Raw genomic sequence first — 24,488 nt, forward strand, 5'->3', positions numbered from 1 at the left:
CGGCATACACAGTTCAAGTTCAATATTATAAAGCGTGATGTCACACGTAGGGTGCACTTTGCTAACTCGTTTACATCATCTTTGAACAATTAATATACGAAAGATAATTCAAAGACAATTGGTATTCGTCGACATTCTATACGGGGACATATTAAAAGTATTCGATGAATTTATTTAAGATTCAAGCTTTGTATAAACTATAAAAAGTTCATTTAATTCGAGCCCATCCAAAAATTATTTCTTATTCAGGTATGTATACCCAAGTGCATATGTACTTGCTCCTATTGGTACTGATAAGAAAAACATCGAAAGGTTTGACCCATTTAAACGAGATGACAGATAAATCGAGTCAAATTTAATTATCATTCGTGTTAAGGAAGAAGTTGAGATTGGTCCAGGATACTTTATCGCTAACTCGAATGCTATTCTGAGGATCGAATGAAACAGGTGATAGTCCAAGTCAACTCTTAAGGGGAAAACAATGTTGAAATCGAGTCAGATGGAAGAAGGATGCAATGTTTCCAATGGCAGAACTCTCGTTTATCATTGACGTTCTTAGGATTGGCTATTGACGTTGTTTCTTCTCATCCGTCGACGACGGATACCAACGTGATTAGGCCCTTTTGTGACGACTATGTCAGAGAATTGGATAATGGACGATCTATTATGGCTCCTCGCTAAGTGGACCTAAGCGTTTCCAATCTGTACTCTCTCTTTCTCTCTCTCTCTTTCTCTCTCTCTCTCTCTCTCTCTCTCTCTATCTATCTCTCTATCTATCTATCTATTTATCTATCTATCCTCTATCTTTCTATCTCGCTCTTACTCTTCTTACGGATAAGAAGATCGTATCACGCGGTACACACGTATTTTTTTCTCCTCCTGACATTTTTCTTATTCATCACCATCCTCCTCACCATCTTCTGTAACATTCGTTTTACCCTCCAAGTGACCACCGATCGACCATCATAGAGAGCGTACGATACGAGGAAGAGTACTCGATACGACAGTCCAACGATGGCTATGGTTCCATAAGGTTCCTAAGCCAAGAGAAAGAAATTTATTTAGTTTATGAGAGTGCCTATCGCCTCAAGGTCAATTTCTGTGAGATTGTACCGATAAAAAAGGAAAACGAAAAAAAAGGAAAAAAAAAGAGGAAACAAAAAGAAGGAACGAAAGGAAAGAAAAAAAAAAAAGAAAGAAAGAAAGAAAGAGGGAATAGAGAAGCAAAAAGAAGTAAAAATAAAACCTAAAAGAGAACCTAACGACGCATGTAACTTATAATTAAAGAGATCGTACAAGAACCCGTTAGATTTTCAATAATTTGAATTTTTCTATGATCGAACCGTCGAACGAGCTGAAATTAAAATTCATTGGATCGGTTATATCAAAGGCCTCGACATGTGGTGGAAGGCGATCGTCGCTGGAATATTCCTCGTTTCTATTCTATCGAAGGAAGGCAAATCTTCTAATATTGTGAGTGGATAATAGATGTTCGAGCTTATCATAGATTCAATCAATAGGGTATATTTTATTTTTCCTTGTGTATACGATTTTAATAAATTCATCGATGTATCATCCAGGTACCGTACAAATGGAAACGCAGTATCGATTTAAACGACATATATCATTATACCGCACATCAGCATAGATTGCCGGAAAAAGTTATTCCAAGTAGTTATCATTTGGAGATCGAACCTTTAATGGATGAAGGTAAATTCAAGGGTCGCGTTAAAATAAACGTAACGTGTATGGATATGTTGGATAGAATAACAGTGAACGCTCATCCGGACCTTCAAATATCGAACGACGTGAGGATCAGAGAATTGAAATCGGAAGAGACGTAAGATAATAATGAAAAAATATCCTATTGAAAAATAATTTGCGCATGAGAATTTTGAAAAATTTACAATTATCTTTCCTTTCTTTCTCATTGAAAAAGTGATCCGCCACCTTTGGAGATCAATGTCGCAAAAACCGAACTTCCAACGTGGAAAAAATTTTGGTATGTCATTCATTTGGAACAAATGTTGAAGGAGGGAGATAGAATAGAACTGGATATCAATTATATGGGTAATTTGACGACCAACGAAACCTCGGGCTTCTTTAGGAACGAATACATTGACTCCGAAGGACAAGCGCAGTAAATAATTCATTTATGCACTCATTCGAAAGATTCTCTCATTTTCATTGAAATCCGCGCGTTACGTGATATACTACTAGCGTTTCGTTTGCATTCATTTAATTTTTTCTAGCCAATTTGTCGCCACTTATTTGCGCCTGAATTATGCCCAGAAAATGTTTCCTTGTCTGGTCGATCCGCACTATAAGGCAACGTTTAAGTTAAACGTTAAACATCCGAAAACTATGATTTCTAGATCGAACACACCGATAGAAAGAACTACGGAAGTGTAAGTAATGTATCGTATATTGCATCGATTATAGAAAAAAAGAACATGTATACACACATATATGTACATATTTTTGTTTGTTTGTTTGTTTTTTCAAAGACTCGACGAGCCCAACATGATTTGGAATCATTTCATGGAAACACCTGAAATATCGGTCTATCAGCTTGCTCTGGTCGTGTCGGACTTTGAGAGTATCGTGCCAACGCAGGAAATCGACGAGGTCAATGGAACAAAGCTCGAGATCAGAATATGGGCCAGGAAAGATTATCTCGATAGTTTGAAGAACGTGCCGAACAAAATCGTCAAGATCATGAACTATCTACAAAATTATTTCAATTGTTCTATCGGCCTCCCCAAGCTCGACATCATGGCTATTCCCATGTTCAGTGCTGCCAAAGCTTCGGACAGTTGGGGTCTAATGTTTTTCAAGTATAAATCTTTTCTTTTCCTTTTTCTTTCTTATTTCTTTATATATATATATATATATATATGTATATGTGTGTGTGCGCGTGTGTGCATGCGTGCATGCGTGTGTATGTATACTCATACACGTTTATCTATTATCACTTATTCCTTTACTCATAGAGAAAGCGAATTGAGCAGTCCACTGATTTGGAATACAGCCTATGAATTGATCTATCAGTGGATCGGTCAATACATCACACCATTTGTTTGGAACTACACTCTTGTGAGCAAGACACTTAATTCTTTTCTCGCTTCGCTGACGACCGTGGACGTAAGTCTCGTTAACGAACCTTCGTCAGAAAAAAAAAAAAAAAAAAAAAAAAAAAAAAAAATAATAATAATAATAATAAAGAAAAAAACAGATAAATAAATAAAAAGACTCTATGTTTAAATATGCCAGACTGAAAAGAAAAAATAAATAAATAAATAAATAAATAAAAACAAAAAACAAAACAAACAAAACGTAAACAAAAAAAAGGGTAATAATAAAGAAAAATAAAAAAAAAAATATCTTCGCCGCGATCGATAGATCAATCCCGACGAAATGGAAGGAAAGTGGCCGATGACGATACTCTACTCTCTTTACTACGAATTTGGAAAGACCGTGCCGTTTTCAAGAGTGGCTGGTATCAGGTACGAAGCAACGGTGGCCAAAGGTAAATCGTTAATCGACTTAATTACGTTTAATTAAAAGTTACATAATACATAAATACGATTTAATATATAAAAAAAAAATTTTAAATTTCGTTTCTTACATATAATCTCCATTTTTTAATTCGTAGCCGAGTTGGTCTTTCGAATGTTCAATTACACATTAGGCAAGGACGTATTCCGTGAAGGGGTCAGGAACTTTATTCAACAGCAGTCGGACATGAAGTAATTGGTCTCATTAGTTAACCAAGAAGCAGATTTATACGGACTCATTCAAAGTCGATTTCGACTTAGGAACTTCCGATCAAAGGGAGATAAATTCGTAACGTTCGATGTAATTCGTTCCAATGGGCAATTATACTCTCATCATCAGTTTTCACTCCTCGTTCTTAAAGAGTATAGAATGGAAAATGGGATACGGTGATGACGATGAAAATGGATATGATGGTTGAGAGATAATAATTAGGAGGTTAACGGTTAAAAAATATATTTCATTTCCTAAAATTGATAATATTAGATCATGTATTTTCTATGCTAAATCTTTATGTGTTCCAAACGTAAGAAAAATATTATCGGGTGTCTGTTTATATCGTCTTAAATATACCCGTTAATCCGTTTAGTTACGGGTTGGTAACCACGATCGATATACATACTTGTAAGAGTTCAACGTTTCTCTCGAAAGTTTCGTGTCACCGTTAGGAGGAGAATATTCTTAGGTGAATCGTTGAATATAGATAGAAGAAGAAAAAGATAATAAAAAGAAAAAAGAACTATACAAAAGAAAGATTACAGAAAAGAAAAATAAAAGTAGATAATACGTACGAATGAAAAATGTATGCTTTGCGTTGTCACGATCAGAACAAAATCTGCTTCTTGGTTATTTCGGAAAAAATAAAAAGAAGGAGGAAGAAGAAGAGAAAGAGAAAAAAAAAAGAAGAAGAAGAAAGAATGAAATGGAAAAAAAAAAAAATTTGTTAATCGTTGATAGGCAACCACGGGTCTTCGTTTCCAAGGATATTTACACTCGTCTGGACGAGGCAGCCGCTGGAACGGCTGATCTACCGCAAGGACTGACGATTTTAAGCGTATCTACCGCTTGGATCAACCAGGATAGATTGCCATTGGTCACGGTTATTCGCGATTACGAAAGTGGAGACATTATTCTTAGCCAGGTGAGCAGGTCCGATCGAACAAAAGCGTATTTTCATTCTCAGGGACGCGGCGTATATCGCGTTTAACCGCATATTCCCATGGATAAAAACGAATCGTTGATGCATACATGGCCATCATCAAATTGTTTCGACCAATTACTATAAACGTAGATAAAAGAGTATCTACTTATCGAAATAATACATATATGTAGGTAACTAACTATACAAAAAAATACGCGAATATTTGTCGTCGCTCGGGAAAACATTTGAAATTCAAAGATTTAACTATGCGAAAATGAGAAAATAATAGTATCGAGAGGGAGAGAAGCGAGTGAACGAAGAGGAATCTTCTTACGTAATTTTTATCCTCCGATCCATTCAGTACATAATGGAACCGTCCAAGAGAGAGAGAGAGAGAGAGCTAGCATGTTGCCTTGTTAGTAGAAAAAAGCTATGATTATGAGCATGAACGTAAAAAAGAAAAAAAATAGTAATCGTTTAACCAACACATACATACATATATTTACATAAATACATATATATATATACGCACATACATATATATATATACATGTATGCATGCATACGTAGTACCTATCCTATATATACATATAGAGATATAGATATATATATATATAGATATATCCCACTTAATCTTTATCTTTCTCTATTAAAAACGAAAAAAAAAATTATGCGAATGTGCAAGACGTAATACTTACGTACGTATGTATGTACTTACGTTGCGTATCCTTCGAAGATATACGAATGAATAGAAATATCATTTTGAATTTATCAAACGAACGTAACATTGAACATACATGTAAAACGATATATATACATATATAATATATATATATATATATATATATCATCAGCAAATACGATCTATCACATTTACAGAAAGTCTATATGAGGGAACCACCGCCGATTCCTAACAACAAAGCTCTATCTCAATGGGATATACCAATCGTTATGTTGTCCGAAGACAATTTGAACTTTTCTCAAACAAAACCTTCCGTTTGGTTGACCAAAGAAAACGAACCACGAAATTTAACGATCAAGGATATCGCCAGCAAGGATCATTTTATTATCGTTAATCCAGAAGAAATAGGTAAGTATCTATACGATTGGAGATCGTTTAATACGTAAGTACTTAAATGCAATCTTATTAAAAAAATATAATAAATAAATAAATAAATAAACAAATAAATAAATAAATAAATACCTTCCGTCATAGGTATGTTCCCGGTGAATTACGATCCCTGCAATTGGAAAATGTTATCACAATTTCTACGTGGACCGAACCGCGAAACCATTCCAATTTTGACCAGGGCAAAGCTCCTCCATGATTCCTGGAATCTGGCGTATGCGGGTGAACTATGCTTTGGAATCGCCTTAAATATGACATTGTTCTTGAGAGAGGAAACGAGTCTCGTTGTTTGGGAACCCGTCTTTACGATGATCGATCATGTTGGTAAACGTATCGAGGGATCCAACGTATACGTCAAATTCGAGGTATATCCTGATAAACAATAATTCGTCGATTGATTGAAACAACAAAACGAAAATTTATTCTTATCGATATCTTAGGCCTATATACGTAGCCTGTTGAAGCCGCTTTACGACAAGTTAGGAGATAAAGGGCGACTGTGTGAACCATCTTGGAGAGTTCACATACGAGGATTGGCCAAGAACTTCCTCTGTCGTGCTGGTTACGAGCCTTGCGTCAAAGAGGCAAGAGAACAGTATAGTAAATGGTTGATGGAGACGGAACCTGATAAAGGAAATCCGTAAGGCTTTGTCAATTTTTTTTTTTTTTTACTTGACCGATAAAGGACGAGTGAGAAATATATAAAAAAAAAAAATCTAAACTTCATTTCCAGGGTTGCGAACGAATTCATTTGTCCGGTATACAAATGGGGTACCATAGATGAATGGGAATTTGGATTGCAAAGGGTTATTAATTTCCCTCAAAATAGTCTCGAGAGGAAGCAAAACGAACGTACCTATCTTTTGAAAACATTGGCTGGTTGTCCAAAAGATACTTACAAAATTCAAAGGTAGAAAGATAAAAGTGATATATATATATGTATACAATAATAATGAAATTATTATAACGTTAATATTTTCTTTAGGCTCTTGAACGTAACGATTCTGGACCAGAACGACAACTTCACCGATTCTGACATTCAACTAATCTTTAACATGCTCACCGGCGGTGTAGCGGGTTACACGACCCTCTTTAATTTCCTAACTGAGCACTGGGACACAATTAAAGAGAGATTCGAAAATAGAAAATATCTTTGGGATGGTATCGTCAATTCGGCGACTTCCTCGTTCAAAACGCAAGAAGGTTACGACATGGTGTACGAATTGTATCAGAGTCGACGGGGTCAACTTGAATCAGCCAGTGGCATCATTCAAGAAGCTTTGGAAAATATCGATCAGGAGGTGAGCTGGCGCGAAGAAAATCTTCCTATAATCGAAGCTTGGTTGGACGAAAATCTTTCGAAAGAACAATTGCAAGATATCGAAGTTGCAACCGATTACACGACTACCACCACCATAACACCTATCGCAGGTTAATATATTATAAAACGTTTAGCTGATCTAAATATTAGCAATGATAGCAATGAAGAAACCAAGGCTAAATTCGATGACGATTCATATCCATCGTATGATTGCTTCCTATTTTTAATTATATTTTTTGCCGTTCGCCGAGCAACTTTATCGGTACTCATAATCGAAATTCCGGCAGGCCGCCGACGAACGATGGAAAATATTGAGGTCAATTGATGTCGTTAGTTAAATATAGATTATACATGTAAGAGCACAACGACGTTATATGACGCTTGGAATACCACAAGCTTCATTACATCGTGTTCCAAATACTCGATATTAATGTCATTCCGCGTGATTTCAATAATACCATTCCGTAGACACGTAGCGTTGCCCTGGTGATAGTGCCGCATTTTAATATCGATTACTATGTAGATTTTGCTTTATTTATCAAGAAATAAATCAAAGAGATAGCAAAGTTCCTATTATAGAAAAAGTATACGTAGAAAAATCTTATATTAGATACCTCGGATATGAGATTTTAACTAATATAACAAAATTTATGTTATAAATGTATAAACGATAAAATCAATAAATTTCGAAATACGCTTAAGAAATTTTTTACTTTTTCATCATTAAATTTTATGATCGAACGTTCTTATAAACTGAATGATTTAGAATTTAATTAAGAAGTACCGAGGACGAAAAAATTGTTTTCATATTTTCAAACTTTTATTAATCATTACCATCAAATGGTAATGAGAATTATAAACTTCTTTACCGTCTGAGGTCTTCCTTATTACGATGGAAGCCGACCGACTCTTTTACCGACCGATCAACGATGTTAGAAAAGCAATAATAAAAACGTTCATTTTTTATCATAAAGTTAATAAATTTCTAACGTTTAATGTCTATTAAAAATGACGTAATTAACGAATCATTTTCATAGACATAATGAGGCCTTTGTAAAGTTGATTAGCGAAGTAAATTGACACGTTTGAAAGCAAAAGCCATAAACTCATTTACCTTTTTCACATTCTTCTCGTTTTATGACTCATAGGCTTATCTCGATTCTTACGGCAAACAAGAAGCGTGTTTTTCACCCTCGAAAAATTGGAAGAAGGGAAAGCGTTAAGTTTTACGATTATACCCACGAGAAAACGCTACCATTTGTCCGCTAACACGACTTTTCACTTCCGACCGACGATAGAGATACTTTTGATGAATCATAAAAACTGATTAACGATAAAACTTTGAAAAGTAATACTTATTTCCTGTACAAAAGGAGAACATTTTCTCTCTTTTTCTTTTTTTTTGTTTTTTTGTTTTTTTTTTTTTTTTTTTTGTTTTTTTTTTGTTTTCAAGAAAATGACAAAGTATCCCTATGACGAGACATTTGCGAAGGTTTACGATGAACCCCACGGTAAGTGCATTTGTTGTAAAATTAAAACAAAGATTTTATCATCGGTCCGCTATAGCTGGCAAATTATCCTTACTCAGTTTTGACTGAAATGACACGAGCGAGGAAGTTGAAGATAAATTTAAGACGATTTACCGGAGGAAGGAAATATCCTGATATGAGAGAATGGAAGAGAAAGAGAAAGAAAAAGAGAGATTAGGAGAGGATAGAAAAAAAATTCAAGGACTCGTAAAGGTTTGAATTCCTCAGGTCAGTCATTAGGACGGTATACCTGTGTCTACAATCTTTTGTAGACCTGTTACCTTCGGACAATGCTTGAACCGACAAGTGTTTTCGTATCTGATTGACCCATCTTTAGGCCCAGAACTTCTCTCCGACAAACGGCTAATTTTTCTTCGAGCTAACGACCTTCGTATACCTGACATTCTCTCTCTCTCTATCTCTCCCTCTCTCTAACAATCTTCTCCCACTTTACATCTTTCCTCAGGGCCTTTTGTCTTTTCGAGTTCGGTTCGTCCTCCCGTAAAAAAAAAAAGAAAGAAAAAAAAAAAACGATCTTGGAAAGCCGAAAGCCGCAAAGTCACGCACACGCGGTGTTCTATACGTGTGCGGTCCTCTCTTCGATCGTGTCCCATTCCTTTCGAATCTTTACTAAAGCCGATGTTGTGCCCATCACAAGGATCCACCACGAAAGACGATGGTGATGCTGATGGTGATGGTAATGGTGCTGATGATGCTAGTGGTAGTGGTGTTCTGATGTAGTGGTGGTAGTGATGGTTGTGCCGATGGTTCTTCTTCATTCTTCAGGGTGATCCAAGTTTCACGGCTGATGCCATACAGGCATGTATCTACTTGAAAACGGAGGACCACCTATAGCGAAGGAACGAGAACATTCAAGTTCCTCTCCGGAGAATGAATTTACCCTCACTTACGAGAAACCTGTCTGTTTTCGTACGCTCGTCGAAAATCAATTCGTCCGTTCGAATCAATCGATGAAAACCAATCTAAAAATTATATATGTTAACATTATTAATTAAACGATATTATACGACAATGTACTGATATTATTTTCTTTCCTAATTTCAATATATTTCGTTTATAATTTTTTTACTCGATTTATAGAAAAATAATTCGATCGCAATTCACTTTATTATCAAAATTAAATAAAAGATTCGTTTAATAACGTACCAATGAAGTTCCATAAAGCCATCGCGGACATCGATCGTCGTTTCTGCGTATCGATTTAAGATGACCCATCGATAATCTGCTTGGCCTATCTCCAGAGAAAGAGAGAGAGAGAGAGAGACTCGTCTCGTCTCGTCTCGTCTCATCTCATCTCTCTCCCTCTCTCTCTCTCTCTCTCTCTCTCTCTCTCTCTCTCTTTGCGATCCTTATGTCAGTATTCCAGGAAGTATCTGTCAGACAAGGGGATAGGGGTGGCAAGGGGGATAGACGGGAGGGGTCGGTGTTAGCCATGTATCCATAAAAAAATGCTCGGAATACGTGTAGAGATATGGCGGAAGCCGACTAAATGCTTAAACGCTCGGAACCCAGGCTTAAATGCCGTTGATTGCAGTAGGAGGGAAATGAGAGGTTGCACGATGGACGACGTACAACCTCGTATCTCCGTATATCCATCCATTCTTCAGACAGCCATACGTATGTACAGTGAGAAACTATAATGACGAATGGTGGGGGGATCATGTTCCTTTCATTTTCTTCAATTTCCCTTTCTAACTGCCACACGTTATCCCCCTAATATTCTCTAATTTTATACATTCCCCGGTGGTATTACTCGGAATCTTTCCGTCGTCATTAATTCACGAAGGTACGATTTTTAAACTCAAATATTTCTTCTTTTTCTTTTCTTTCGTTTATTTTTTTTCCCTTTTTGTTCTCAACGATAATAACGTAATAAAGATATAACACTCTAATCGTAAGGAAAAATCATATTATTGATTAATATGTCGTATATTATAACCCGTTAATACTTTGTGCAAAGAGGGACATAATGGACGCTTAGAAAAAATGTTTAAAAAGTCTACCCCTACCCACCAATCATTATTCCACTTTCTCACTATCATGTGCATATATATATATATATATATATAATGTACGTATGTATACGAGCTCGTACTCGAGCACGATCGCAGTGGCCGATAATCGCAACCCCCTCTTCTTCTTTTTCCTTAATACACGCGATTGTCAACGACGAAATGGACGCTGTTGAACCATACATTTCCCTTCCCCCTTCCCCGCCCCAAAGCAAATCTCACGAAAAGTATAACAATCATTTATCGTTTATAATCAATAACGATTACATTCTTTTTACATTATTACAATCACTTTCATCGATGTTTATTTTTCGAATTAAAATTACCTAAGTAATTGTATTTTTAAACAAATGAATTATCATAATTGCATTTGTCAAAGGCTCGGCAAACTCAAGAATGCAAGGTGGCATCTTATTGTAAATAATGACTATGATGATGATGATGATGATAATGATGATTCAAACCTAACTCTGTTTACTTCATTAACGATTCACAGGTAGAACGAAGCGCGATGGAATTTAAATGATATTTAACTCCGCGCCTTCTTGGCTTCTATTGACAACAACAGCAAACGACATTTATTAAAGATAAATATAAATTTTTTTTCTCATAAACGAACCTACGTAAACAAGTTCTAACTCGTTCGCGCAAAATTATTCACAATTGAATACTTTACAATTAATTAATTAATTACGTACAGAAGGAGCGATTAGAAGAAAAAAGAAAAAGAAATAAATAAATAAAAGAAAGAAAAAAAAAGAAAGGGAAGAAAAAAGTAGACGTTCAAATATTTTTCTTTTTTTCGCAAAATATTTCGACCGACTTTGCCGATCTTCAAGGAGTCCCTCGAGACTCCGTTACACCGTTTCTCAAAGGTGGGACGCGAAGGAAGAGTAGGAGACAGATAGAGAGAAAGAGAGATAAAGAGAGAGAGAGAGGGAGAGAGAGAGAGAGAGAGAGAGAGAGAGAAAGAAAGAGAGAGAAAGAGAGAAAGAGAGAGAGAGAAAGATGGTGGTTGGTAAAGGCAACAGGAGAGCAGGTAAAACAAAAAGTCGTGAAAAAATCAAAAACCAGTCTCGTGCAGTCAGTAGTCCGGACTACCCAACTCTCTCTTTCTCTCTCTCTCTCTCTCTCTCTCTCTCTTCTTTCTTTCGTTTTTCTCTCCTCTCCACTCCTGTCGACGACTCTCATCGCTACCACCACCATCATCCACCACCTCCTTTTTCTCCTCCTCCACCTCCACCTCCTCCTCCTTTTTCTTCTCCTCCTCTTGCCATCGCCTTCCGCTACGGCGGCGGTCCTCTCGGTCCACGCTCTTCCTTAATTCAGTCCAATGAGAGCCGCTCTTCGATTCGTCACACCCGCTACGAATCGCCGCCGTGCACCGTTTTCAAGTGATTTTTCAAAAAGTTTGCCCCCTCGCAAGCTTCTCTCTTTCTATCTCTTTTATTCTATTTCTCTCTCTCTCTCTCTCTCTCTCTCTCTCTCTCTTTCTCTTTCTCTTTCCCTCTCTCTCTTTATCTGTCTGTCTGTCTGTCTCTCTCACTCTTTCTCTCTCTGTCTCTCTTTAACCCCAGGACATCAACCTTAGGATTCAATCGACAATCATGAAACTCTGATTTTCTCTCTTCCTTCTTCTTATTCCATTTCCTTTTCTTTTCCTTTCTTTTCTCCTTTTCCTCTCCTTCGTAATCTCCGTTCACCAGTTGTATTTTTTCAATGAGCAAACAGGCAGTGTCGCAAAGCACAGCGTATCGAGCAAAGTGTCGTAACGGTGTTACTCGATGGGTGAGAGTTAGTTCACTTAAGAAAAACATACCGAAAGAAGAAGAAAAATAAGAAAGTTATCGAATAAGAGAGGAATCGAAAAGAAGGGAAAAGAAAAGAAAAGAAAGAAAAAAAAAAACAGAGAAAAAGAAAGGGGAAAAAAAAAAAGAAAAGAAAAAGGAAACTTCGAACTTACTTTTATAAACGATCAATATCGTTCGGTCTAACGATACTATCAATTCCAATGGTTTAACCGATAAGAAATATTCCAAAGGATTCACCTGGTCCCCAGTGTCCTCCATTGAGGAACCACTTCTTCTTCGAGTTCTTCTTAGACATGAGTTTCAACAGTCAAGACGCCGCGGCTCACGAAGGAAATGTCTTGTACCAGTCGCAACGCGAACCGGTTGCGCGCTCTTAAAATAGTTTCTCACGCGTAGGTAACTGGTACGAGCGGGCTCCTGTTCGCTGGAAATACGCCGATAGATGTGGAAGGTAAATATCGATATAATCCAAATGCGCACCGTCTCTCTACGAGATCAGAGGTAAGTAATTAAACGCGCGCGCGCGCGCGCGCGCTTGAGAGAGAGAGAGAGAGAGATCCAATCGCATCCAGATCGAGAGATCCGATCGATCCAGAAAAATTTTTTTTCAACATTCAAAAACTTTGACAATGAACTTTCACTTCTTTTTCTTCTTCTTTTGCTTCTTTTCTTTCTTTTTTTTGTTTTCCATTTTAATCTGTCCGAAGATGAAACTGTTAGAAAAATAATTGTTTCTATGAATTGGATCCAACTGGTTGATATGAAAAAATCATAGCATCGATCCTTAGAAATCGAACATCATTGATACTGTTCGTAGATCATTTGACATAAATAAATACGACTTATTAAGGATTAAAAAGAGAAACACAGACTGCGGTCCTTCGCCTATTCGCATTTTATGCGACCATGCTAGGTATATACATACACACACGTGCACACGCATACACACACACACACATACACATCACTGTTGCCTTTCATCCATGGAGTCGATTGCCGTTTGTTATTGAAGTTATTCCATCGCCTCGGGCCAGAACAAGGCGAGGCTCTAACAAGCACGCGTCTGTCCATGACGATGACGGACAACGTCTATACTTTGATCGAAATGGAATTTCTATAGAGCCATCGGATACGCATTGGCGCGTCTTCAACGTAAACAATCTAATTACTATTTTACCTGTAAGAGTATACGATAAAACGTCATTGATTTAAACTCTTCTTCATTACAATGATCAACGATTTGAAATTAGCATATGTTTATAAGAAAAGTATAATCACGAAGGATACAAATTAAATCGTTCGTAAAAAAAAAAAAGAGGAAAGAGAAACATCTAATTCTAATCATTAATCCAGTAATAAGTATTATTCTGTCACTTCAAAATCAAGTATAATTACTCTTTCTTAGTACACAATCACTTTCATATCTCTAAGGGTTGCTAAAGAGAGAGAAAGAGAAAAGATTAATGGGGTAGCACATTGATCAGTGTATTAGACACGCTAACATAAAAGAAGAATACTCGATAATTGGTTGAAAGTCATGATTGTTGTTGTCATTGTAGTCGTCATCGTCATCGTAAAAGTCGTACTACTCCACTCCCCATTCAATGGTGCGACACCGTCTCTCGGTTTACGTTGGAACCTTTTTAAAATTAAAGTGGGGATCCAGGTTTGAAAAAGCTGAACTAAACGCCGGTCCTGTTAGTCGTCCCGTTAATGTCTTCGAGACTACGCGTCTAAACGAAAACTCTTATACAGTCTACGGAGTTTTCATTTTATTCTCGGAAGTATGTATGTAAAATATGACAATTCGTTCTCAATCGAAATGAATTTTAATATAAATTTATTCCGTCGTCAATACGCTTGTTTATTCCTGCCACGCGCATATATGTTTTCGAGTTAGTGATTCACCTTATTGTTTGATATATATATATATATATATATATATATATATATATATATATATATATATATATATATATATTATAAAATGTGGTTATACTCGATATAAATAGACATTTAATTGGCACCTTAGAAAGATACAACTGTATTCAACGTAATTGCATTGCATTGGATTATAACGTGTGTGCGATTTAACATGCGATTTACTGATTCACGCCGCGATTCATCAGTAATCATTTCTGCGACCTCATATTTTCTAAATGTTTCATTCTCGATTACTACTCGTTATTTGAAAAATCAATAATAATCGTAAATGTTCTTAATAATAATGTGTTAATACGAAGCGCGATATCTCAATGATTTACACATTTGTTTCTCATATAACACAAAAAAATGTAGATTTAAGAGATAAGTTTTTAACTTACGATCGCACACAATCGATATTCATGACAGTTTAAAAGTATTGAATTAAATATGAAACATGCGTACAATATAATTAATTTCCATTCGTTGTCATATAAATTGAAAAAATTTTAATTATATCAATATAATTGGAAAACTATGAACGCAGGCGCGTGTGATGTTTAGAAAAAAGTGATTTTGTGATGGTTACAAAAAAGAAAGAAAGAAAGAAAAAAAGAAAAAAAAAAATTGCAAAAACAGGAAAAAGTATTGAAAGAAATAAATGAAATATTATATTTTAAAACAATTTTCTCATTCGGTCTCACGTCCAATGAAAAAAATGTAAATATCAACCGATGAGTTTTGAAATTCATTATTATGAAGATCATTCGATCTCCTATAAGACGAGAAAATGTAAACATATCAATATAGTTTTAATTATGACGCAATTTCAACTCATAACACGCGAGTAATTTTAATCATGCGAAGATTAAAAAGAAGAAAAAAGAAATGTATTAAAAGAATTATATGAAATATTAAATTTAAAATCATTATCGTTCGATCTAATATACGTTGAGATAATGTAAACATATCGGAGTATAGTTTTAACTATAATCGTACGCGCACAAGTGATTTTCCTATGACAGTTGAAAAGTACGACGCAATCGGACTTCGGTTTAACGCGTAGTCCAGTATTCGCGTTGGACTGAAATTTTCGTTCTTTTCGCTCTCACACGTACAATCTCTCTCTTATCTCTCTCTCTCTCTCTCTCTCTCTCTCTCTCTCTCGCTCTCTCTCTCTCTCTCACCACAAAGTACTGACTCACGTTCATGAATATTCTTAATAATCTTAATCGAGCGTTATCGTCGTAATCAACGTGTGTCGTCGGCCGAAACGTTGAAAAAGACGCGAACTGCCTGGCTCTTTCTCTCTCTCTCTCTCTCTCTGTCTGTCTGTCTGTCTGTCTCTTTCTTTCTTCCTTGGCATCGACTTGTTCATAGCGCATCGTGGAAATAATGAATTCCATTCACGAATTTTGTTCAGAACACGATGACGTGCCGGAGCGCGCTGATCACCGCGTTTACCATCGGAATTCTTCTCCTGGCGACTAGAACGGATTACTCGGAAGCCTGCAACGAAGCGATCTGTGCAAGCGTCGTTAGTAAGTGCATGCTCACTCAAAGTTGTAAATGCGACCTCGTCACCTGTACCTGCTGCAAAGAGTGTTTCTCATGTCTCAGCTACCTCTACGACGAGTGTTGCTCTTGCGTTGGTAAGTTCTGTAAAAGAAAAGAAAAGGAAAAGAAACGAAACAAAAAAAAAGAAAAAACCCCCAGTCGTCGCCCCCTCCCTTCCCCTTCCCGAACCGTCGCCCAACCCCCTAAAGAAGAATCATTTCAATCAATTTAAAAATGAATATATAAAAGAATATAAAATGATTATAACCAGCAGAGATTGAATATTCCTTCTATCGATGTTTTTAAAGATCTTTGCCCAAAGCCGAACATCACGGACAACCCGTTAAGCAAAAAATCCCACGTGGAAGATTTCAGCGAACCGGTACCTGGTCTCTTCCAAGCTCTTACAGCAGAACCGGATCCGCACGAACGTTGGCTCACCTTTACCTATCCGGTGGATTTTGATATGTCCTTGTTCGCGCCGAAGCAAGAAAAAGAAATCAAATATCACATGCGTGAGTGTCCGATAAGAAAACTTTTTTCCCCTTAATAATTAATACTTGTAAAAGTTTTCAATTCAAAGATCGAACAAAAGTAAAATAAGAAAAAGTAGAAAAATAAACAAAAAAGAAACAGAAAAAAAAGAAAAAAAAAAAAAAAAGACACAGAAAAAACATGCGACACTTAATTGAAGATTATAATGTATCGGAATATATGTGCTTGATATAGAAACCGCGGAGGAAGAGATGCATCCTTTGAAGCCAAACGTGATGACGGTGAACTGTACTGTGGCGTTCATGGCACAGTGTAACTCTTGGAACAAGTGTCGAGCTTCCTGTCAGAGTATGGGCGCAACCAGCTATAGGTGGTTCCACGATGGCTGCTGCGAGTGTATTGGTGACACGTGCATCAATTACGGGATCAATGAATCCAGGTGTATTCACTGTCCAATGGATAAAGAGGAGGATGACCTGAAGGATCAATACGATGATTTTGGTCAGGACGAAGATGAATTAACGGAGGATGAGATCGATTAGATGACGAAGGGAAAATTGAAAAAAGGTCGTACGAACTAAGCGAAATATTCGCGTAAAGTGCAATTTCAACAAAATCCATCATTGTTTTCCCAATGTGAGATGATCTAATCAACGATAGACAAAATTTACAAGTTGATCCGTAACGGAGAGGAACTTTGTTGTTGTTGTTGTTGTTGTTTCTTTTTTCTTCAATTTTTTTTTTTTTCTTTTTCTTTTCTTTTCTTTCTTTTTTTTTTTTTTTAACGGTGCAATCATAACAAAAAGGGCTTGTTATATAAGGAACACCGAGTAGAGAATATTTATCCTCTAGTGTGATCCTCTTAGCGTTTAAGAATTTTAAAAGGACTATCGGTTTCTTTAGAAGGGAAAAAAATTTTTAAGGAATATTTAATGAATATTTAAGTCAATGCATCGTCCAGGACTTAAAGTTCCTTTTGGAAAAACGTATTCGACAAAAGTCGAAATGGACCGGTGGAATAGGCAACACGAAGAAATGCCTGTTTGATAAAGAAATATTTTAGAGATTCGACTCGTCTCTGTACATGACTGCAGCGGCATATCAAAAAGAATCACTTAATTCGTTTGAAACGACCTCCTTTTCTCGCGAATATCTATTTAATTTACCGACTTATCGAATCGTATGTTTTATCAATTATACTGTGCCATACGAATAAAATTGTAAATACGTCAAATATACTATTCGGCTAATTTATCTATCTATTTATCTCTTTCTCTCTCTTTATTGTACCTCCTCTAGTACCTCATTTAGGAGTAACACTGCCGAATACGAAACTAAATTATTGATTTACGAATTTATTACATCTTCGCTCGATAATGCGTTTCTTTCGCATTAATTACAAAATCATTACTAATTAACACAATGTACGATACGCACTGTTACTTGTAATAAATTATGAGCTATGATATGTTTCATTATTGCACTGAAATGTATCGACTCACGACAATAACGTAATTATATTATTACAAACAAATTTCACATGGTCTTTTCATACTTTGATAAGTTCCAATCGATTAAATTTACTTTGGAACTTAGTTAATCTTTCGTTTGGAGTATAAATATGAAAGAATAACGGATAACAATAGTTATGTGATTTTTTTTCCTTTTGGTTTGTTTTTCTTTTTCTTTATTTTTATTTTTATTTTCTTTCTTTTTTTTTTCCTTTTCCTTTTTTCTTTTCTTTTCTTTTTATATAGACCCACAATCTATATGAGCCATTTTAAAAGTTAAAACCCGCTGTCATACTGCGCTCATTAAATATCAAACATGTAAATGTCACCAATGGAATTCGTCGAATCACTATGTGATTCTGCTACATTAAAAACATTGTCTGGCCATTTAGTTTTACAGATATTTCTGTTTTATAAGTTCCAAGTGTTTCGAATGAAATTGACATTCACTAATTCGTCGACACGATATCAAATTACATGAAACCGGGTGGGGGGGGGCTGTTAGGGGCTAGTAGAAAATAACACACACTTTAGGTCGGCGGATGTTCGTCCTGCACTTCACTGCTTTCTGGTAATTTAATGAAAGGTACATCGTTACCGCTCCACATACAGTATAACTGAGACCTTGAACATTCCTAAAAATTATAAATATACCGAGATTATAAAAATTGAGTTTTTGATCGGAAGGAATAATTATTCGTCAATCGTTTTAACACATACCCCACCGCCAGCACTTTCAGAACCAGAACGACTATAAGCAGAGACACAAGAGTCGGTCGAAGAACTACTTTTTCGCGATGGTAAAGCCTCCGTTGTTCCTATGAAATTAAAAAATATTTCCTGTACCTTTTAATCTACCTTATGTAGCAAAAACTTACCAAGTTCATTATCTCTGTGATCGCTATGAGAATGAATGCTATCTTTGCTATCCCCATAACCACTACCACTAGCAACACTCTGCTCTGTGGTGGGAAAACAAACGATCATATTGCTTGAACTATCTAATTAAATGGATTATAAAGTTTACCTGAATCTCTATGATCTCCACTGTGAACACTTTGATCGCTGTCACGATGTCCAGATTGATCGGAATGATCGCTCGAATGAGAATCGTGTGGCCAACATCTTGGTGAACATACTCTACGTGATTCAGGCCAAATCGTTGAATCGTAATTTGTTTCATAATTACATGTAGTTAAAGTTACACCAGGAATGTGCTGAGTAGTGTAAACCGATAACTGATTCGATGGCCTTATACCTATAGTCAACCAAAAAAAAAATATATATATATATATATCTTATTAATTACTTTGTCGAGTACAATTATACTAATCCTTGCTAAAGTTTATTTCTACCTGGTTTACAAGACAGAAGTTGAATAGCTTCGCGAAGACCATCTTGACTAGCCATTGCAGAGGCTTTCCAAACGGAATCGGGTGTAGTAGATCTACTACGATCTTGATGGGGTACTTTAAGTCTAGATCTAACTTCCTGTCGCGGCCATTCTGTAACATGACGACAATCCCACGGCATAGACCATCTTCTCATAGTATTTTCTGAAGATTCTCCTGACATATCTGCTGCAGCTGTCTCAGACCATCTCCTCTGGACCTTAATTAAGGAATATATTTATTGATATATAATACAAAATTTCATAAAGTTAATGTTATCTACCTGCAGAGGAAACAACGGATATGGTAAAGGTGATCTGTGACAATTTTGTACCGGTTGCTGCGTCGTGGAAGATGAAATTGGTGATCTATATAATCTTTCGAAACATTGTTGAAGCGCAGCTATATCACAATCAGCACTACCACTCTGTGAGCAAGAACATTCAGCCATACCACCTACATGTAGATTTAATATTATAGTATTTACATAAGGAATTCATGATAAGGTATAAAATTAATGTTATCCTCTTACCAAGGCATTCGCAACAGGCCACACAAAATTGATATTGCAAATTAATAAATGTTAACAAATTGTCTCTGAGAATGTCCTAAAAGAAATGTCCAATGAATAACGTTATTTTACTTATAATTAAATTGTAACTAACGTGTCTTTTACTAACATGTTTATCTCCTTCGTTATTTCTGGCTTCATGATCCTTTAAGGCAGCGATCACATGATTTTTAACTGTATTACTGGCAACATTTGTAGCTCTTGATAATTCTTCCCAACCAGCAAGGCATTGCCCAGACAAACGATACTGAGCAACAGTATCATGTACGGATAAAAGTGCTTGAAGAGATTGTGCCAATTTAGTACCAGCCGTACAAAGACCATTGAGAGTCTGTAAAGAACAAGAAAGTTTAATATTCTGATAAAGATTTGTAGCTATACCTTAAATATATATATATATATATATATATATATATATATATATATATATATATACCTGCAAATAAATGAGCCAATTGCCAAGACATTCGCTGACATCCATTTGACTCTTGTTCATTTGATTATCAATAGTTTTTGACTCTGTTCCGCTCTCTGCCATATTCACAATCTCTCTAATATCTTGTTGCCGTCTCTTGGAACTTTTTAACAAACCAAATCAAACACATTTATTCCGTTGTTATTTGTTACTTCAAAATAGAAATAAAAATGATAGGTTATATGTGAGGAAAAGGGAAAAGAAAAAAAGAAAAAAAAAAAAAAAGAAAGAAAATTAAAAGATACAATATAAAATGCAATAGAATTCTATGTTCTTCGATAATTATAGAAAGGCACGTAGGATAAAATTGAAACATACAATATTTAATTGGAATAATCCCATAAGAATTCATTGGAATTTAATATTAATACGAAAGATCTCATTCTTACGTTGTTCTCGTTGTTTTACATAACATAAGCAACGAATAATAAAAGTATTGCAACGTGTAAGCCGCATCTTCCGTATTGACCTAAGAACCAAACTACCGGCACCATCACGAATGTTTCTTTATTGGAATACCTACAAGTAGTAATATAACAAAGTGCGACAAACACAACTATAGGAACACTTGTCCACACAAGCAGAAGAGTTCCTGCATACGACACCACTCATAGTCGTGCATTCGAAGCAATGACGATACCACGAGAGAAGATGGCGCTGTACGTTCATAACGGAAACAATGACTTTAGAAGAAAAAGAAATAAATAAATAAAGAAAGAACAAAAAAAAAGAAATTCTGCTTCTTCAGAATTACTCTGTATTTTCTAAACAGTCCTATAACAATCAACGTATAATAATAATAATAATAATAAACAAAAAAGAAAAAAAAACAATTACAAAAGAAATCGATAGAAATTAAGTAAATCGTTCAAATTCATCGATTCGAAATCAAGATGGCGTCAAGATGGAGAAAAAAAGGAAATGACGATTCTTTAAAATAGATATTTCTATGACAAAAGAAAAAGAAATCTTATATTAAAAAATGCCACTCGTATGATTGTTAATGATAATGATATATAATAATTGAAAGTATTATCGATCAATATATCTAAAATTATTAAGAATGTTCACCATCTTTCGATCGAAACGTTTGTGACTATCAGCGTTAGATACGGACGAAATATGAACTACAAGTATTGCGCTTAGGGAAATATCATGCGCCTATCGTATTAATGTATAAACTTGTGTGACAATTTACATTTGTATGACAGACATTTTTCTATTTAGTATAAATACCGAACAAAAGCAAGTTAAAAAAAAAAAAAATGCAAATTATTATATTTCTCCAACAAGTAAATTTTCCTTCGAAGATAAATTAAATGTGTTTGTTAATTGTCGTAGAAAATTTTTAATTATTTCTTTCTCGTTAAACATGTACATATTAGCTAAAGCTTATATTTAAGCGGCCATTTAGCCGGATATTGAATTTCGATTGAATACGCATAATAAAAAAAAAAAAACGATACACACTATACGGAAAATAAATATCATTTACTCAGATCTATTACTATTACTATTATTTTAAAATCAAAACAAAATCTAAATCATTGATAATAGAAATTTGTTTTTTCTTTATTAAATCCTTATACTTATCTAACGATGAATGATGTCGTTGTTGATTATTATGTATATATTAACGTTAATAAATAAAAATAATGTAATTTAATTCTTTTATGTTTCAATATCAAATTAAATCTCAATCATTGTGAAATGCATTTCTTTGCGCTTGGAATTGTTCAGAAAATCTTAGCGTTAACTATTTATGTGCCACAAATAGACAGGCAATCTCCATTTCACGCTTGAATGATGGAAGTTTTATGATAAACTTACATCATTCAAGCGTGTATATGAAAATCAGTAGCGAGGATACGAGCTTTTTTCTTTTGTTGCAAATTTCGAGGGGTACCAAAGTACAAAACATTATCTACGCGAAAAATGTTGAAAATTGCATTTACGCCAACAACGAGAACAGACGTATTTCTTGAACAATTTTTAATGAACGAGATCTCATTTTGAAGAAGAAGATTTTGTCCAATACATATCTTTTTCGAATTTTTGAAAAAGCCTTTTATCCGTGCATAAACATATTCACGAACAAAAATATCATTCTTTAACACGATTTTTTTCAAAGAAAATAAAGCTTTTTTAAAATTTCGAAAAAGGTATGTCCTAGATTGTATTTTCGTCTTTAAAATGAGATCTCGTTCATAAAAATCGCTCAAGAATCACGATTGTTCTTATTGATACCATAAACCATTATAGAACCAAAGATAGTGAATAGCAATTAACAACAGCAACGAATCCTAAATTGAGTGATTCCTCGTTTAAATCTTCATCATTAAAATAAAACTTTGTTCATAAAAAAAGATCGATCAAAAATTATGTTGTTGTTATAAAGAAAAACCCATTCATTAAAAAATCAGAGCTTACGAACAGCCTTAAACAATTCATTCGACACGACATGATTCTCCGGAAGGAAAGCGATCTACGGTTTGCGTGCCAAGAATCCTCTCTCATTAATCTATCTAAAGCGGACAAGTTTCTTCGCACAGATAATTACGTACGTACGCGATGAAAGAGCGATATATCTTTTACGATAAAGAAGATATCAAGGGATCTTTCTTTTAAATTCAAAAGGAGAAATCACGCGTTCGTTATATCGTTTCATAGGAAAGAGCGACTTTAATAACTTTGCCATTTAAAGATTACATCGGAATTTCAAATCCTTTTGGTGCTAAGCATCAAGGAGAAATATATTAAAAAAGAAAAAGAAAAAAAAAAAAAAAAGATCTTATAAAATTAAAAATCCTGAAATCGAATTATGAATATCGATAAATAGATAAACATAAAAATCTAACATTAAAAACGAGACGTACATTTTCAAAATCATTCTCTCTATTTCTTCGAAAAAGATCAAAAATTTTTTAAACAAAAAAAAAAAAAAAAAAGAGAGAAAGAGAAAGGACAAAGAAAAAAGGACAAACGAGATATTTAATGGTGACAATTCATAGTCCACATGGTGAATTAAATAATGCGATCAGAGTGACTAACCGAGTGTAACCTTTAAAATTTGAAATTGGTTAAGGTAAAGGAAGAAAAAAAGAGAAAGAAAAAGAGAAACACAGAAAAATAGTAGAACCAGTCTACGTTCCTCACACCCTCTCTTTTTCTTCTTTATTGAACATTAAAATGTCCTGTATTCGCTTATTTATATTTTTCGCTTCTCCTTGCAACAAGAGAGAGAAAAGAAATAGGTGGAAAAAGAGAGAGAGAGAGAGAGAGAGAGAGAGAGAGAGAGAGAGAGAGAGAGAGAGAAGGGAGAATAAGAAGGTGGGCCTTGTTCGAGGTGAAAGGGGCTTAAGCGTGTAGTGACGTCGATTGATACAAAAAAAAGTCGCGGAGCAACGATTGCTAGAGAAGGGAAAGACAAAAGGAGGTTAGAGAGAAAGAGAAAGAAAAAAGAGAGATAGAGAGAGCGCGAGAGGGAGAAAGAGAGAGAGAGAGAGAGAGAAATGTAGTAATTCATAAAATAATGCAAGGTGTAAAATCGGCGGGTCTTTTTTATAATATATCTCCTTCAATGTAAGCAAAAACAAGACAGAGAAAGAGAGAGGGAGGGGAGTAAGAGGAGGGATAGAGTGGGAGTAAAAGAGGCCCAAGAAAAGAGCGCGAACATTTAAAATGGAGGGGATATAGTGTCGATCGAAAGGCAAAGAGTAGGGAGAAGAGTGGACTTAACGGTAAAGCCAGTGTAATCTTATAGGCTAACCATCAGAGGTCCCGTGAAAGAAGAAAACTCACCGTCACTGACCACAATCGACCCTTTTTTCCGAGACGATCAAGTCGCGAACGAAGTGCAACGACGACTATGGCCGCGAAAACGGCAGCCACATTTTGCGAACTAGAAAACATGTTATATACTCGAGCGTAAACAGACGGCTATCCTACCACTGTTGTGCAGTGGACGTTGGTTAGTTAATACGACGTTAAATACGATCCTTTTGTTTACAACTATTATCTATGGTAAAATCGTCCGTTGTTTGATT

General features: G+C 35.4%; 3 protein-coding genes and 1 long non-coding RNA gene across 11 annotated transcripts in view; 2 read left to right on the forward strand and 2 right to left on the reverse strand.

The window, feature by feature from the left end:
* The first annotated feature begins 924 nt into the window (after positions 1 to 924).
* Positions 925 to 7,847, forward strand: LOC124426209 (aminopeptidase N). The gene is made up of 14 exons (XM_046967616.1): positions 925 to 1,473; positions 1,581 to 1,840; positions 1,940 to 2,140; positions 2,253 to 2,408; positions 2,508 to 2,837; positions 2,994 to 3,144; positions 3,403 to 3,529; positions 3,656 to 3,749; positions 4,513 to 4,696; positions 5,576 to 5,786; positions 5,913 to 6,190; positions 6,266 to 6,465; positions 6,559 to 6,735; positions 6,811 to 7,847. The coding sequence occupies exons 1-14, from the start codon at positions 1,399 to 1,401 to the stop codon at positions 7,259 to 7,261; spliced, it is 2,895 nt and encodes a 964-aa protein (XP_046823572.1). The 5' UTR covers positions 925 to 1,398; the 3' UTR covers positions 7,262 to 7,847.
* Positions 7,848 to 8,473: 626 nt separating this feature from the next.
* Positions 8,474 to 10,925, reverse strand: LOC124426216. Its single transcript, XR_006942669.1, has 2 exons — positions 9,843 to 10,925; positions 8,474 to 9,658 (listed from the first exon to the last, which is right to left on the reverse strand). It is a non-coding gene; the product is annotated as an uncharacterized LOC124426216 (long non-coding RNA).
* A 1,097-nt stretch (positions 10,926 to 12,022) lies between these two features.
* On the forward strand, positions 12,023 to 17,756 carry LOC124426213 (twisted gastrulation protein homolog 1-A-like). 4 transcript variants are annotated; one of them, XM_046967626.1, is made up of 4 exons: positions 12,023 to 12,102; positions 15,866 to 16,094; positions 16,308 to 16,514; positions 16,729 to 17,756. In XM_046967626.1, exons 2-4 carry the CDS (start codon positions 15,872 to 15,874, stop codon positions 17,034 to 17,036), a joined length of 738 nt encoding a protein of 245 aa, XP_046823582.1. In that variant the 5' UTR covers positions 12,023 to 12,102; positions 15,866 to 15,871; the 3' UTR covers positions 17,037 to 17,756. The 4 variants fall into 4 exon arrangements, with proteins under 4 accessions (XP_046823582.1, XP_046823580.1, XP_046823579.1 ...); XM_046967624.1 differs by having other exon boundaries at positions 12,031 to 12,970; XM_046967623.1 differs by lacking the exon at positions 12,023 to 12,102 and adding an exon at positions 13,103 to 14,303.
* Positions 16,832 to 24,488, reverse strand: part of LOC124426210 — a 28,363-nt gene continuing 20,706 nt past the window's right edge. For 2 of the 5 annotated variants that reach the window (XM_046967620.1, XM_046967619.1), the window contains exons 2-10: positions 20,404 to 20,545; positions 20,077 to 20,298; positions 19,929 to 20,004; positions 19,680 to 19,852; positions 19,361 to 19,616; positions 19,033 to 19,263; positions 18,884 to 18,967; positions 18,726 to 18,823; positions 17,834 to 18,640 (exon numbers count right to left, since the gene is read on the reverse strand). In XM_046967620.1, coding sequence (XP_046823576.1) covers positions 18,536 to 18,640; positions 18,726 to 18,823; positions 18,884 to 18,967; positions 19,033 to 19,263; positions 19,361 to 19,616; positions 19,680 to 19,852; positions 19,929 to 20,004; positions 20,077 to 20,298; positions 20,404 to 20,505 — 1,347 coding nt within the window. In that variant the 5' untranslated portion in view covers positions 20,506 to 20,545 and the 3' untranslated portion in view covers positions 17,834 to 18,535. Of the gene's footprint in view, positions 16,971 to 17,833; positions 18,641 to 18,725; positions 18,824 to 18,883; positions 18,968 to 19,032; positions 19,264 to 19,360; positions 19,617 to 19,679; positions 19,853 to 19,928; positions 20,005 to 20,076; positions 20,299 to 20,403; positions 20,546 to 20,831; positions 21,079 to 24,488 lie in introns of those variants that run through there. The other 3 variants (XM_046967618.1, XM_046967617.1, XM_046967621.1) reach the window with 3 other exon arrangements.

The sequence above is a fragment of the Vespa crabro genome, chromosome 8 (assembly GCF_910589235.1).
Source record: "Vespa crabro chromosome 8, iyVesCrab1.2, whole genome shotgun sequence".
NCBI lineage: Eukaryota > Metazoa > Arthropoda > Insecta > Hymenoptera > Vespidae > Vespa > Vespa crabro.

What these genes read in the sequence shown, in the direction of transcription:
- LOC124426213 (XM_046967623.1), top strand. Translation starts at nt 14,124, where the DNA reads ATGGTGCGACACCGTCTCTCGGTTTACGTTGGAACCTTTTTAAAATTA. An exon ending in TTTTCATTTTATTCTCGGAA is followed by an intron (nt 14,304 to 15,865) that starts GTATGTATGTAA and finishes AATTTTGTTCAG; the next exon opens with AACACGATGACGTGCCGGAG. An exon ending in CGAGTGTTGCTCTTGCGTTG is followed by an intron (nt 16,095 to 16,307) that starts GTAAGTTCTGTA and finishes ATGTTTTTAAAG; the next exon opens with ATCTTTGCCCAAAGCCGAAC.
- LOC124426209 (XM_046967616.1), top strand. Translation starts at nt 1,399, where the DNA reads ATGTGGTGGAAGGCGATCGTCGCTGGAATATTCCTCGTTTCTATTCTA. An exon ending in ATAGAAAGAACTACGGAAGT is followed by an intron (nt 2,409 to 2,507) that starts GTAAGTAATGTA and finishes GTTTTTTCAAAG; the next exon opens with ACTCGACGAGCCCAACATGA. An exon ending in CAACAGCAGTCGGACATGAA is followed by an intron (nt 3,750 to 4,512) that starts GTAATTGGTCTC and finishes AATCGTTGATAG; the next exon opens with GCAACCACGGGTCTTCGTTT.